General features: G+C 39.6%; 1 protein-coding gene across 1 annotated transcript in view; it reads right to left on the bottom strand.

Moving 5' to 3' along the window:
• Cog5 (component of oligomeric golgi complex 5) overlaps positions 1-16,654 on the bottom strand; it is a 287,917-nt gene that overhangs the window by 104,743 nt on the left and 166,520 nt on the right. Inside the window, exon 11 of the mRNA XM_021202362.2 lies at positions 6,743-6,824. Within this exon, the coding sequence (XP_021058021.1) occupies positions 6,743-6,824 (82 nt within the window). The remainder of the gene's footprint in view (positions 1-6,742; positions 6,825-16,654) is intronic.

The raw sequence follows: 16,654 nt of genomic DNA, 5'->3' as shown, positions 1-16,654 counted from the left end.
TGTAAGTTTACATTCAAGAAGAAACCACAACTCCAAGGCAGAAAGCAAAGCACCATTGGTGCTGGTAAGAGCTTTCTCCAAAGCAGACTGAGCAAGAGTGAGTGCACAGCCTGAGGGGGAGGAGACTGAGCAAGGGTGAGTGCACAGCCCAAGGGGGAGGAGGAGCAGACTGAGCAAGGGTGGGATGCACAGCCGGAGGGGGAGGAAGAAAGTACAAGCAGCTGCTCAAGGTCAAGGGGAACCCAGCTCTAATGTGGAAGAAAGGGATTCAGAATCTGAGCTTCTTAATGGGACACTACTGTCCTGCCTTCAGAGGGTTGGTTATTCAGAGAGAACAAAATGAGGTAAAGCAGAATGCATGGATAGCCAGTACTGAGATCTGGAATGAGTAAAGAAAGTAAGACAGGCAAACAAAGATGAGCAAAATCTCTATGTGTCTCTCCCTGTCTGTCTCCCTCTCCCCCTCCCTCCACCAATAGCACCATTACCTTTAATACTACATAAGGAATCTGATAAGATGGCTCAATGGGGGGGGGGGGCTAGAAAGATGGCTCAGCTGTTAAGAGCACCGTCTGCTCTTAAAGAGGTCCTGGGTTCAATTCCCAGCAACCGCACAGTGGCTCACAACCATCATAAATAAATAAATCTAATAAAGGTAAAATAGTGGTGGTAGTAAGTGGTAATAAAACTAGATCAGGGACTTCTGCTTCTGATTGGTTGAGATGGTACAAAAGAGCCAAACTGACCCAATACACAAAAGAGCCAATACACACCAGGCATGGTGGCGCACGCCTTTAATCCTAGCACTCGGGAGGAGGCAGAGGCAGGCAGATTTCTGAGTTCAAGGCCAGCCTGGTCTACAAAGTGAGTTCCAGGACAGCCAGGGCTATACAGAGAAACCCTGTCTTGAAAAACAAAAAACAAAAACAAACAAACAAACAAGAGCCAATACGCAAGTGGATGCAATCTTTGAAACAGTAGTTTCTAAGACATTTTATGTCACAGAACAGATGACATGATCTCTGAGAGGCAAGAAGCAGTCTTCCCGCTTACTCTTTTGGAAGAAATTTCCAGGCCACAGCACAGGAACGGGGTTAACAGACCTGCACATCAGATTATGGAAGGATGTACAAGAGGGGAGAGCTACAAGACCTCAAGAGACCCGCAAAGGGTCCACCCAGAGTATGTGGCAAAATTCATGCCAGCATGTGTGATGAAAGCCCTAAGGGATAAACAGCCACCCCAGACACTAGAGGGGAAAATCTGTTAGTCACACAGGGCTGGAAATAATCTCTGTTCCTTACAGCCCGGCTGGGAGCCTGATAGCACACCTCAGGGATGTGGAAAGGTGCCAAAAGTTCTGCATCTCAATCAATCGGGAAGGAATTATTCCTAGATTGATCACTGCTCCAACTTTGCTAATAAATCTTAAAATAAGTCTCAGAAGGTTCAGCCTGTGTCTGAAGCAGACAACAAGAGTCCTTAAAGACAGCAAGGGGCACCAGCACCAAGCCAGGGAAAATACAGTGTCTGAGACACAGGCAAGGCAATCTAACGAAGGAGCAGGAGTAAGAGCCACAGAGTGGTACCAAACAGGGCACTTCAGATCAGGCCTGCTGCTGGAGATCCAATTTCTTATTGTGGGGTGGTGATTTGAGATACTTTATAGACTGTTATTCAATTTCTACAAGAAATATGTTGAGAGAATCAATAATAAACAATATTCTAAGATGCATAAGCTTAAAACTTCTTTCAAAGAATAAAAACAGTATACTTAAAAAGTTTAAGGTATTTATTTGTATTATGCTAAAGGTTCTGGGAGTAGATATTATCATACTGAGAAAACGTTTAAAACAAACCACGACAGTGATAGCTCCATGAGTAAGAGTGCCCACCCTAGGTGACTGGTGACCTGAGTTTAATCCCAGGAACCAACAGAAGAAGGAGGAAATCAACTTTCAAAAGTTGTCCTTGGAGCTCCAGATGTATGCCATGAAATGCTTATATTAGAAAATCCACACATACAAAATAAAATGAAAAGTTAAAAAATTTAAAAAGTCATTAAAGGAAAAGAATCAAGTCTATAACAACCCTGTATTTTAAAGAACTTGTAAAAAAAAAAAAAAAAAAAGTGAGGAATACATTTTACTATTCAACAGTGCTAGGTTACAGCAGCCAAAATAAAAATTCAGACAGGGTGCACTTCCTTTCTGGCTTGTGATGACTACCAGCTTCCGATGGAGTCTCACAGTAGGCAAGCTCTTATTAGTCTCTTTTGTATGAAGACATAAATTCCATGACATCAGGGCCCTACCCTAAGATGCTATTTAACTTAATTTCCTCTACAAGATCCCTGTGGTGTAGCTGCTTCCTCCACACTGGAGCAGTTGTGAGGACTTTCACCTCATTAACGGCCACTGTGTGGGGTGAGTGGAGGGAAGGAATAAGGATTAGACACCCCTGAACCCCCTTCCCACAAGGCCATTGCTATCACACCTAACAGTAAAATTGACTAATGAGATTTCTTGATGTTGCAGCTTGCAAGAGCAATCAAGGAGATTGCTGAGTGGTACATCCTGAGTTGTTCATGCTTGCCTAAGTAGCCCTGGTTCACTGGTTCACCAAGCTGGACTTGGATGAATATTTCACTGCTCTGTCAATGTCCTATCTATAGTGAAAAGACATTTCTTCGAATTTCCCCAGAAAAAGTCACACAACAAGCTCTGTCCCAATGTCATACTGGAGATTTGTGTTCAATATATTAGTTGCATGTGTGTGGTGGGGGACACACACACAAGCATTATTTAGTTCCTAACACAGATGGTTTGAATATTTTCAACAATTCTTTGTTCCTTTTCTCCCTCAGCTATAAGACTTTCATGGCATATAAGTCCCACAAATGCAGAAAGCCAAAGCATTCTTTGCTTTCCTTCCTTGGACTTTACTTGGAATAATGTTTGTGTTTATGTCTTTAAATCCTTAAGTCCCTCCCTCCTTTAGGGTTAAATCTGCTATTATTCTCATTTATTGAAATAATTTTAGATATCATAAGTTTCTTTACATTGTTGATTTACTCACTTACCACTGAAACACTTGAACAAATGGAAATGCTTGTAGAAGGGCTTTAAGCTCCTGCTTAACTCTTTCATTGACTTTCCAATGTCTCTGCTCTTCCTGGGGATGGATCCTACTTTGCTGTCTCTCCCAGGTGTGCACACTGGAATTACATGCTGGCTACGGGATTCTACATTGTTGATGACATATTTTGTTGTGCTTAGGCTCAACTGAGCAAACACCATGTGATATCTATTCTTTTGTTGTCAATTGGACTATATCTGGAAAGAATTACAGTCCAGAAATGGAAGGCAAACCAGTGAGAGATATTTTTGCTTGGTTTGAAGTGGGTGAATCCACTTCTAGTCTGGACCTTTGAGCCAGGAAGATAGATGCCTTTGATCTTGATGTTGAGGAAGACACACCTTTAATCTGGGTCACCCTTCTGCTAGAAGGCAATAGAAGGGCATAAAAGGAAGCTTCTGCTCTTTGCCTGCTTTCCCTCCCCATGCTAGCATATTTGTTCCTTCACTCATGTGGGAGCTTGATTCCTCAGGATTCTATCATTTATTGAAGACCAGCTAAGACATACATACAGCTTTGCAGACTGAGCAACTACTAAATTCTTAGACTTTCTATTCATAGCTAGCCATTGCTGAATTAGCTGGACTGCAGCCTGTAAATCATTCCAATAAATCCCCTTTCTATACATAGACTAATTCTATTATTTGATTACTCTAGAGAACTCTGATTGTTATGACAGCAACTCCTTGCTTCTTGTGTTTTGTACAGCGGTCTGGAACAGCTAAGCAGAAAGCTGAGTGACCTCGGAGTTCAGACTGCTTCCTTTCCTCGTGGATCACTGCACAATGTTCAGGGTCTAGAAATAACTCTTGCAAACTTTATTCAGTGTTTAACTTAAAAGTTGGAGACGACTGTGTTATCGCAGTTGCTTTGATAGATGAGAGTCAGTCTGCCAACTTCTTATTTTCAAGATGTATGAGACTTTGGATCAAAAAATAAATAATCCTTAGTATATTATGTTAAAACGATAAGGTTATTGTTTTCTACCAGTTTCACACAGTACCAGCCTTGGAGGGAAAGAAAGAACTTGGATGTTGTAAGATGTATCCTGCTGGAAATGGGCTTCTGATTAGCCAGGGAGAGCCAAGTAGGAACACGGAAGTGGAAATACAGCACAGGTGAGAATGAAGCATTATCCACATTTACAATAGGCTTCTCCAAGAAGATTTGTGATTAAAAATTTCAGGAAAGCCAGGCGTGGTGGCGCACACCTTTAATCCCAGCACTTGGGAGGCAGAGGCAGGCGGATTTCTGAGTTCGATGCCAGCCTGGTCTACAAAGTGAGCTCCAGGACAGCCAGGGCTACACAGAGAAACCCTGTCTCAAAAAAACCAAAAAAAAAAGGAACAAAAATTTCAGGAAAGTTATCAATTTTTATAAGTTACACTGGACTGAGCATACTATTTAAAATATGTGACAATGGCTAGACTGTTTGCCATAGAGTCATAGAGTCAGTTGAGAAAATGCTTCCACAGGGTTGGTCTGTAGGTAAGTCTATAGGGCATGAGAAGGCCCAGCTCGCTGTGGGTGGTGCCAACACTGGGGAAATGGTCCTGGATAATGTAAAAGAGAAACATGAGTGGGCAGGCCACTAAGCTGCATTACTTCATGGCCTCTGCTTCAGGTTCTGCCTCCAGGTTCCTTCCCTGCTTGAGTTCCTGCCCTGACTTTCTTCAGTGATGGACTGTTACCTAAAAGTAAGTTTAAGATGAAATAAACATTTCCTCCCCAAGGTGCTTTTGGTCATAGCATTTTATCAGAACAGAAGAAGTTCTAAGATGTAGATTAATATCAACAGGGCTTTTAAAATATGTCTTTTCTGCCATCCAACCACCGTGAAGAACAGAGACATTTGCCATTTCCCTTTCATTGTGGTTGGGAGGAGAGAGAATTGTGCTCTGCTTTTGAAGTTGTAGATTAACTAAAATCAAGGATATTTAGGGAGGGATGGAAATTTCTACATCTTAACTGTAATGACAAGATAAATATATAAGCATTTGCCAACATTCACATAACTTTATGTTAAAATTGGGAACTTCTACTCTACACACTAAAGCTCACGACAACCAGAAACCAAATGCAAGGAGAGAGGATTGAGACCCTTACAACAAGATTAGGTGATTGATCATCCTAAATGAAGCAGCTGCTTAACTCTGTGGCATCTGTCATTAGCGGTGGAGCAGGAAGCAGGAAGTAGTGTAGTTCCTTCAACTCCACCTTCTCAGTTCTGAACAAGGTTCACTCTATAGTGGGCCATTTCAGTAAAGGACTGTGAATAAAAACTTAATCACACACAAACTCTTAAAGCCCTTTCAAAAACCTAGATTCACTGTTCTGGAATTTGGCCACGAAGCTCATATACATATTTCATTGTATTTTAGATATTCGGCCATGTCTCAAGGCCATACTGAGCTCTATACTGAGGTCCTATCTCATAGAAATAGCAACAAGAACAAAAAGTTTTGTGGATCCTATTTTTTCTTTATACTTGTTATTATTGTATGTATATATAATGGGGGAGAAGGGGAGTTTCCTTGCCACAGTGTGCATGTAGGTGTCAAAGGGCAGCTTTGTGGAGTTGGTTCCTGCTACTTGGTTTTTTTGTTTGTTAGTTCTGTTTCAATTTGGTTTGCTTTTAAGAAATACACCTTATTTAGCTCTGCATATTAAAAAATAGCACGGGGCTGCAACCCTGTAGGTGGAACAACAACAGGAACTAACCAGTACCCCCTGGGTTTGTGTTTCTAGCTGCATATGTAGCAGAAGATGGCCTAATCGGCCATCAGTGGGAATAGAGGCTCCTTGGTCTTCCAAACTCTATATGACCTAGCACAAGGCAAGGCCTGGGCCAAGTAGTGGGAGTGGGTGGGTAGGGGAACAGAGGTGGGGGGAGGGGTATGGGAAACTTTCGGGATAGCATTTGAAATGTAAATAAAGAAAATAATAATAAAAAAAAATAGCACTTCTCACACAACCATGTAAGTTTTCTCTATTTTTATGTGGATCCTGAAATAAAACATAAGTCACCAGCCTTGAGTGGCAAGTGCCTTTACTTGTTGAGCCATCTGATAGGCCCAATAGAATCATATTCTAAGAACCAACTTTTAACTCACAGTTCATATCTTTATTTGTATCAAATTTTCATTTTTATAGCTTCATTTAAAAAAGAATTCACTCTAATAAAGCATTAACTAAATTAACATCAACTGCTTTAAATTATCTATATAGGAAATACTCAGCTCAACTAAGAATATTATTCTAAGCTGGGAATGGAGGCACCCGCCTTTGATTCCAGCCCTTGGAAGGCAGAGGCAAGTGGATCTCTGCGATTTTGAAGCCAGCCTCATCTATAAAATGAGTTCCAGGAGAGCCAAGGTTGTTATATAGAGCAGGCCTGTCTCAACTACAACAACAAAAAGAATGCTATTCTAAATATTAATTGTAAAACTAATCAAATGGCTAAGAGATTCCTCATTCAGCATTAATCATTTATGTTAAGATGATAGTTTTAACATAATACGCTATTTTTATGAACCAATATTTTTGACATCAAAATTTAAAGCAACTAAACATCTAAAATGAATCCAAAAGGATGGTAACTTACAGTTTGTTGCTGAATGAAAGTGAGAAGAAAGTGCCAGGGTGACTGCATTCCAAAACATGTATAAAATTTCAGGTTGTCCATCCTGAAAACCAAAGATAAAGAACAGGAGAGCATTCATTTATTTCAAGATATGTAGCAAAGGTTGGAAGATACTCAGCAGGTAATAACAAGAATTGCTCTTCTCAAGGACCCAAGAGGTTCCCAGCACTCACATCAGGTGGCTCATGACTACTGGTAACTCCTATCCAGAGTGCCCCCACACATGTGACATTCACTCACAGACACTTGGTCATACACATACATAAAGTCACCAACAGAAAGACAGAGTCAAGTGTTGTTTTACATCCAAGCAATTGCTTGCTAGCCTGTCCTGCTCTTATACCCTTGGCCCCTGGCCTTGGCGATGAGTGCAGGCATCCTCAGCCCTCATCTCCAAGACAAGCTGGCAGGAGACCCATCACTGCAGTGCTTTATGAAGATTACAGAGGTTAATAAAAGCCTTGGGCCAGTACACGACATACAACAAACCCTTGATGAATGTGAGCTGTTATCATCTTCGTCCTTTGATATACACAAGCAATTTGTGAGACTGTAACAGGATTGGCAAAGCACACTCAGATCAAGGATGGCTAGCATTATAAAAGAGATGCTCAAAGACTTGTTAGAGATTTTTAAGAAAGAGACAAAAATGACAGAAGTATTATTAACTCAAAATATCATGATACTTGTATACAAATTTGAGCATGTTTTACAACTAAATACTGAGATGGAAGGGCAAGTATTGATACACACAGAATTTTTTTTAAAAGAAAGCATAGGGGCTGGAGAGGTGCCTCAACAGTTAAGAGCACTGGCTGTTCTTCCAGAGATCCAGCAGCTACATGGCTGAAATCCAATACTGCTTTCTGCCCTCCAAACTCAATAGACATTGCATGGTCACAGTGCACACTGTATATGCTGAGAAAATATCCATATACATAATTTTTCAAAAATCTCAAAAAAATTAATTAAAAATATTTCATTTTAGAATAAAATTACATTATACAAAATTTGAACAAATATACTAAGGTATTTTTGTATGTCTGTCACTGGTAGCCTACTAAGTTTGAAATACAAAAATACTAATTTCATATGTTAATTTCTATGTATTTTAATTCTAGGTATGTACATACTAATTTCAAAATAACCATATAATATATTTTTTAATAATGAAACACTATCAGTGTGGTAAATATTAAACCAAAACTATAGCATAGAGTCAGATACAAAACCAGCAGAACAAAATACATAGCAAAAATCCAAAGCTTTGCATTCATATGGTCATATGTTCCACAGCAAGGCACCAAGGCTATACAAGGAAAGGGTAGTCTGCTCATCAAACGTTCTGAGAAGGCTAGATGATAAAAAAATGAAACAGAATCTGTATTTTATACCATAATAAAAATTAACTCAAAATGAAGACTTTACCAAGACTTAATACAGCATAATTCCTAAAGGAAAATGTGATATAGCTCCAAGACAATATATGCCACAATAATTACTGGACATGACTCTGGCATTAAAACTGAAAAATGTTGGTGTGTAAATAAAAACACTCTGTAAATGAAATCAAATGGATAGGAAGAACATTTGCCAATCACAGACACAATGAGGAATTAATGCTTGGAACACACTACTCTATAACAACAAAAGAAGAGCTGATTAAAATGAAAGAAAGGGATTAAGTAGAAGTTTCCTCAAATAAAATAACAGCAAGGAGCCAGCAGGGAAGTGCAAACCAGCGCCACAAAGACACACTGTACCCATTAATAAATTGGTCACTGTCCAATAGAGGTGAGAGAGAAGAGGCTTGTCATTACAGCACCTTCTCTGAGCCAGAACCATCAGGTGTCCAGTCACCATCACACTCCTTGGGCTACATGTGGCAACAAACAGAAAACAAAAACAAAACCACAAACCCAAACAGAACAGGTTTTGGCAAGGCTGTCCTGAAAAGAGTGCACCTTTGAGAGGAAAGTAAACCACGGGAAGCATTACACAGGACAGCAGGACTGTGGGGATGGCTCCATGGGGCAAGTTCTGGTAATGTAAGCACGAGGCCCTGCCATTGAATCCCAGAAGCCACATAAAAAGCTGCTGGTGGCAGTGCACATTGGAAAACCCAGTGCTTCTTACGGCAAGAAACTCGGCAAGTGGGTTTAGAATTCCCAGATACCTGTGGCATGTGCTTGCCCCACACACAGAGATGCTAAAATAGAATTGGCACATGATTTACTAATCCTACTTCTGAATATTTATCTCAGATAAAGAGATTTTACATACCCACTGGACGCACTGCACCTTTACTTACAAAAGGAAAGAAGTGAAAGCAACCTACAAAATCCTAAAGTATTAGTGGGTAAGTGGTCAGCACAGAAGGCGTTTGGCCTGACAATGCTCCCTCCCCACAAGAAGCACGGACTGACAAAATGCCCAGCACCAGGCATGAGAAATTTCTTTTTGAATAGTTGGCCATGGTAAACCAACTAAATCCCAAAACAATCTAGATGAGCAATACAGTTCTTGTTCTTGCTCAGGTGTTGAGGATGGGCCCCTATTGCTGAAGTCACTGCACACCTAGCACATAGGACTCAGATGATTCAAGCTGGATCTGACCTGAAAGCCTCCTTCCTGTGGTCTACCTTCCGTCATAGCAGAAACTACTGTGCATGCTGCCAATGGAGGGAAAAAATCAACACAGCTGCAGCAGCTTAGAACCACAGCAATTACCAGCATGGTAAGATATTAATAAGGGGCAACAGGCAACACTCGTGTCAGGGCCAATCAACAGTGCGCTAACTAGACTGTGGCCCACTCTACAGCAGGAAGATCTGCCTGCTACTAGAAACCCAGCCAGCTTCCTGGCAATATGGAGATTATGGACCTTAGAAAAGAATCTGCTACCAACACTTTGCTAGACCAGCATAATTCCTTAATATGCTCTACATCTTAGCTTTATACCCACAGATAACTGTGACACCACACCCCATAAAAGAAGCCTCTCTTGACAGAAAATAGAGACCATCATTGAAAATGACAACTAAACAACAATACAGAGATCAACAGATCATGGGGAGCCCAGCCTCAATGCCTCTGTTTCACAGCTCCTGCATCTATGAGTCAGGGAACTTGTTGGAAGAGGGGGCTGAAAGTCTTTAGGAATCAGAAAAGCAGGAGTTCTGCTGTGAGATAGTCTCTTCTAGAAATTGCTACATAAACAAAACTGGGATAATGGTGTTATCAATGGACATGCTAACACAGAAGAGAGACTTCATGCTCCTCCACCCCTAGACTAGGAGTTACACAGGACTAAAGATTGGTGGAAGGAGAATTATTCTCTCCTAAGGATGAGCCCTGTATTGGCTGTCTACTGCAGATTGTCAGTTTTGACACCATATACGTACACAGACAGAAAAAAATACAGACTCAGCAGATCATATATGTATATTTGTACATAGATAATTCATGCAAACATATATGTATGTAACAAAGAAAAAGAGGAAATTAACTTTTTAGTATGGAGGCCATAATTGGGGTTTGTGGAAGGGTTGGAGGAAAGAAAGAGGGAAAGTGATGTCATCCTATTTCAGTGAAAACTTAAAAAAAAATATTTAACAGTTGGTAACTTTTTGTAACTGAAAAAATGTAAGTAAAATTAATATTTTAACTAATAAATTAATTATACTTTCTGGGAAAAGTCTATTTAATTTCCCATCTCAGATTTAGTAAGAGAAAGTTTTTGGAATAGAGTTTTGTCTGTATTCTACACATCTCTTCATTTCCTCCCTCTGTATTATGATGTGATCTTAAACCACAGTAGGGAAATTCCATCTTACAGCTTTGCCTTGCTCTAAGCATCCATTACAGGGGTCAGGACAATGGGTGGCCATGGCTTTCATCATCGCCTTTTATAATTCCCTTCCCCTCCTTTGTTTTCTGCAGTTGTTATATGTGATCTTTTTTTTTTTTCTTTCATCTCCTTCATGGGATAAGCACTACAGATTTCAAATCCATCAAAGGCCACATTTAGTGCACCCCCCAAAGAGTTTTAATCTTATATGATCTTGTGTCTCACTTTTCAGAAGCAAAAATAAAGATTCATCTTCCGAAGCTACTGTTAAAAAGATTGAGAATTCTAAATATCAGGAATTGATAAACTAAATAATAATCAAAATAAAGCTGTGAATAAACTAAAGGTATTTCCTCAATAAATACGAATGCAGGAAAAGATTTAGGCTACTTCGAGCAACCTGCTTATGTATTAATATAAGGGATAATTCTCCCATTTAGTATGGTGAGAAAAACTTGCTCTACTCTGAGTACATGAGTCATCATTCTGACATTTGTGGTCCACGCGTGACAGACAAGGGTAACAATGGGACTCTCTTTATTATAAAGTCAAGATCTCTCGTTTTTGACCGAAAGGTAAGACTGCATTCACCACTCTGATATGGAAAAGAAGAGCACAGGACACAGGGGACAGGCAGAGGAAAAGCACAAGTGAATGTATTTAGAAAAGAAGAAGGTAAAGATGTAAGGCAGGCAAGGCTAAAACCAAGAGACATCTGCTCACTGTATGAGGTACTGGTCAGCCACTTGAGAGATTTAACAAGAACATATCATCTAGATTTTTTTCCAATTTTTATTAGGTATTTACTTCATTTACATTTTAAATGCTATCCCCAAAGTCTCCTATACTCTCCCCCCTCCCCTACCCACCCACTCCCCCTTCTTGGCCCTGGCATTCCCCTGTACTGGGGTATATAAAGGTTGCAAGACCAAGGGGCCTCTCTTCCCAATGATGGCCAACTAGGCCATCTTCTGCTACATATGTTAGATTTTAGATTTTAATTTAGGAAAAACATTCAGATAGTAATATAGAAGTTTGATTCGTAACAATACTATAAATTAGGAACTCAATAGGAGGATTTGTCTAAGGCCGAAGTTGAAGAGTAGCAAGAGCAGTATGTAAGAAGCTGGTAGGACTAGATGGAATATATATGTATATTTATGACACATCAAAGCAAGACACATTTGGGAAGAACCAGAAAGATGGAGTGTGTACAAAAACAAAACAAAACAAAACAAAACAAAAAAAACCAGAACTCCTGAAGGAGCAGCTGGTGAGCAAAGAAAGAGGAGCTCATAGAGACCATGTTTGTAAAGCCTGTGGGTGCCCCAAGTGAAATTCATCTATAGCAACAAATGTAAATGCCTTTATAAAAAATGTATTAATAAAAAAATAAACACAAACCTTCTGCTTAAAGCAAGATCCAGCTAAACTGATTCGCATGAGACCTGCACATGGAGATGGCAGCAACTGCTAGCATACGCGAGGTACACGTGGCATGAGAAAGGAGAGATACTTAGAAACTACAGCAGAGAGGTTCAGAAGACAGAAGTAAACCACAGGTGAATGTGCTTACCCTGCACAGAATATTTTAGCCCCCAACTATCATTGGCGGAATTGCAGAATGTCTTATTCATTACCACTGTATCCCACACAGCATTTATTCTGACCAAGGAACTCACTTCATAGCTAGAGAAGTACAACAGTGGGCCCATGCTCACTGACTCTACTATTCAGACTTAAGTTCTCCTCCATGAAGGAGCTGGCCTAACAGAATGATAGAATGGTTGTTTGAAGACAGTTATGGTACTAGTTACATGACAGTAGACTTAAGAACTGGGGCAGGGTGTTCCAGAAGGTGGTATATGCTTTGAATCACAGTCCATTACATGGTAGTTTCTCTCACACCTGGGATTCACCAATGCAAGAATTAAGGAGAGGAAAGGAAATGCTGTCTTTCACTCACTATCTCCCCTAGTGACAAACTAAGGCAATTTTTACTTTCTGTCCCCACAATCTTAAGTTCTACTGGCCCAGAAGTTTGGGTTCAGGTCAGGGGAGCATTCCCGCCAGAGTAAGACAAACATTCCATTGAACTGAAGCTTGAGCCTTGTGGTTTTTGTTTTGTTTTGTTTTGTTTTAAAGATTTATTTATTATTATTCATTATTATACATAAGTACACTGTAGCTGTCTTCAGACACCAGAAATGGTTGTGAGCCACCATGTGGTTGCTGGGATTTGAACTCAGGACCTTTGGAAGAGCAGTCAATGCTCTTACCCACTGAGGTTAATTTGAGCTTCTGATGTCCTTAAAGGAAATGGCCAATGAAAGGACTACCAGTGTTGGAAGGAGTCATTGACTTAGAGTGCTGGGGGAATTTGAATTGCTTCTGTACAATGAGAAGAAAATAGTAGATCTACAGTGCAAGAGATCCTTCAGGTCACCTCTCGGTGTTATCATGTCCTGTGATTAAAGTCAAGGAAACTACTACAACCCAATCCAAACAAAATGACAAAGGGCACAGACTCTTAAGGAATAAAATTATGGGTCATTCTTCAAGGAAAAACAAAACAACAAAAACAAAAAAATCAAAACAAAACCAAGGCCTGCTAAGGTGTTAAACATGGAGGGAATATAGAATGGGTAAGAGAAAGGTAGTTAAAAATTCTAGCTAAGGCCACGTGACCAGTGCAGCAACAAGGATTATAAGTGACACGAGTATTTCTGTCCTATTTTGTTAAAATGTGTTTGTACATATAGTCAAATATATTAAGCAGATATTATATGTCTTCTTTACTCATTTTCTTTATCACACACTACAACATCATTTGAGAGTATTAGTGGTTATCATATTTAAATTATGAGATTAAAAGACCAAGCATTCTCAAGGAACATGGACATCTATTCTAAAATAAATAATGCATTTTTGGCTACACATAAGACAGTTCCATCATGCAAGGTAGAATTGAGTATAACCTAAGGAAATGTGATTAGGCACCAGGTTGGCAATGAGTAAGTAGATGGTGATGGCAGACATTGGTTGTCAAACTGACTACATTTGTAATTAAAAGCCAAGCAGCTAGGCATGTCTTTTAGAGATGTTTGTGACTGATCATTTGAGGTATGAAGATTCACTCTAAATCTGGGTCACATTTGCTGGTAGCAGCCCACATGAAAAGGACATGGAAGAAGGAGACCTTTGCCTTCTGCATGTTTGCTTCTGTTCTTGCTGGGAAGTTCATCTATCCTGTTGCTGAGGCATTCCTTTGTGGGTATTAGAACCTACTTCTTCAGGATTCTAATGTAAACTGAAGACTAGCAGCCCTCTAGTAATTCCCCAGCACTCCACCAAAAGATGGGGACTGTTGAGACATCCAGTCTGTGAAATGAACAACTACTGGGTTCTTTGTCTTTCCATCAGGAGATGGCTATTGTTTAAACACCTGGACCACAGCCTATAAGGCACTTTAATCCCCTTTTAATATACATATTCATTCATTTAATCATTTCTGTTTCTTTAGAGAATGCTGACTATCACTATTTTGGTTTTCAGATATAAACATTGAGGTGGGGAGATACTACAGTAGAGACTGGAGAGAGGTGAGTGCTCAGGAGAGACTGGAAAGAGGTGAGTGCTCAGGAGAGACTGGAGAGAGGTGAGTGCTCAGGAGAGACTGGAGAGAGGTGAGTGCTCAGGAGAGACTGGAGAGAGGTGAGTGCTCAGGAGAGACTGGAGAGAGGGGAGCTCTTATCATTACAAAGGCAGGAAGAGCCTGGGTAGAAAAGGCAACTTCTTCCTTCCAGACAAAAGCATACAGTGAGGATCATTAGGGACACCACATTTTGGACTTGGACAAAGGTTTCTAAGTCAAGTGAGCTGACCAAGAAAAGGTCAGAGAGAAGCAGGCTAAGATCAAAAGAAAAGAAGATGCAAATGACTTAGAGAAAAGTCTGTGCCAGAGATCTCTTTATAGAGAGATCACATCATGAATGAGGAAGCCTTCAGACTTGATCAAAGAAACCAAGCGATATGAATTGTAAATTAGTCCTTATTCATCTTCTGAACTCAAACTGGAGGAGCACTGGCTTTGCAAATACAAGCCCAGGAAAGAATTTCTCAAAAACAGTTTTATGGAGTTAAGTCTCATCTCATCTGACATGGAGTGTGACTAGGGACAGCAACTTACATGTCAGGGGAGTTGGATGACAAAAAAACAGTGTTAAAAACAAATAAAGTAAAAATTCTCTCCAATCTCAAGTCCTATCTCTTGTCATCAGCTATCCAGACACCTAAAATATTACTGGGTCCTAGTCAGCAATCCATGTCAGACCAGATGAGATCTGTATACACATACACTGGTGTCAGCACATATGCAAAACACAAATATACACACAGGAAATAACAGAGTAAAAACACAGTTGGCATAATGGAAGAAAATGTTTGCTAACCAAGAATCAAATGCAGACCTGGCATTCGAAATACCTAACTGAAAGGTTCTGATGACTCATTTAATGCTTTTTGTTAGATATCCACCCAATCAACTGTCAAATAAATCTTTTATGTCAAGACAGTGACACTGATGAATTCTGTTGTGGTAATTAATATTTTAACTTTTTTTCAACATATACTTCTGTGTAGGGCTGGATTATAATTTTCTTTATCATCTCTGAGCTTAGTATTAAGGGTATAATAGACTCACTAAATGGATTGGGTGGGTGGGGAGTGTTCCTCTCCTTTAAGATAACAGAGCTCCTCTTCCTTGAATTCTTTAAAACAAAACCAAAAAACACTGAAAGAAGTATCTGGGCCAACTGTTTTGCTGTTTAAACATCAGACTCAATTTCTTTAAAGGCTATAGGAGTGTGATTCATGCTTTCAAAGTCTAAGTAGACACTTAGAGGCTGTATTTATCTAGAAATGTGCCCATTTCAACTTAACATCTTAAAATTAGTTCTTCATAGTATACTTATATATTTTTATAATCTTTAATTTGGATGAAAATTTATACTTCGAGGTAATATACAAAAAATTAAGAAAAGAATCCATTCACAAATTGTTTGCTCAAATAAACTACTTGTTAATATTTAGCCACATTACTTTATCATCTTCCTTCTTTGTCTCTGTGAACTAATAGAGAATAAGTAAAAAGCACAGTGGTTCTGAAGAAATAAATTGATCTCTGAGAAATAAAGATATTCTTTTATTCTTTATATGAAAACAGTATAATTGTTAAAGTCAGTGAAGTTCAACTCTCTGTGAATGACAACAGAAATGCACAGAAAGTACAATTGAGTTCTAAATACTGTATGTTGTAGTCTGAATAAGAATGGCCCTCAAGTAGTGGGAGTGGGTGGGTAGGGGAACAGAGGTGGGGGGAGGGGTATGGGAAACTTTCGGGATAGCATCTGAAATGTAAATAAAGAAAATACTAAAATAAAAAAAAAAAAAAAAAAAAAAAAAAGAATGGCCCTATAGGTTCATATAGTTGAACGCTTGGTCACCAGGGAGTGGCACCATTTGAAAGGATTAGGAGGTATGGCCTTGTTAGAGGAACTGTGGCCCTACTTTAAGAAGTGAATAAATTGAGGTTTCAAAAGTGCATGCCAAGTGAATAAATTGAGGTTTCAAAAGTGCATGCCAAGCCCAGGGTCTATCTCTTCTTGCTACCTGAAGATCTGGACATAGAACTTTCAGTTACTTCTCCCATACCATGTCTTCCTGTATATCACCATGGTTTCAACCATGAGGAGAATGGACTGAACTCTTAAAACTGTAAGCAAGCCCCAAATTAAATGCTTTCAAGAATTGTAATGGTCATGGTGTCTCTTCACAGCAATCGAACACTGATCAATATTACATGAGCTATGTATTTTATAGTCTGTAGTAATGCAAAACTACCTTATTAGCTCTATTTGCTTCTTTGGATTTTGTAAGTTTGCATCTGGGTAAGGAACCATATATGTGTGCAAATCTCCCCCTCTCCTCTCCTCTCCTCTCCTCTCCTCTCCTCTCCTCTCCTC

This window comes from Mus pahari, chromosome 7 (assembly GCF_900095145.1).
Source record: "Mus pahari chromosome 7, PAHARI_EIJ_v1.1, whole genome shotgun sequence".
NCBI lineage: Eukaryota > Metazoa > Chordata > Mammalia > Rodentia > Muridae > Mus > Mus pahari.
Note: the sequence above shows the minus strand (reverse complement) of the source record. Positions and strands in the feature narration are given on the sequence as shown.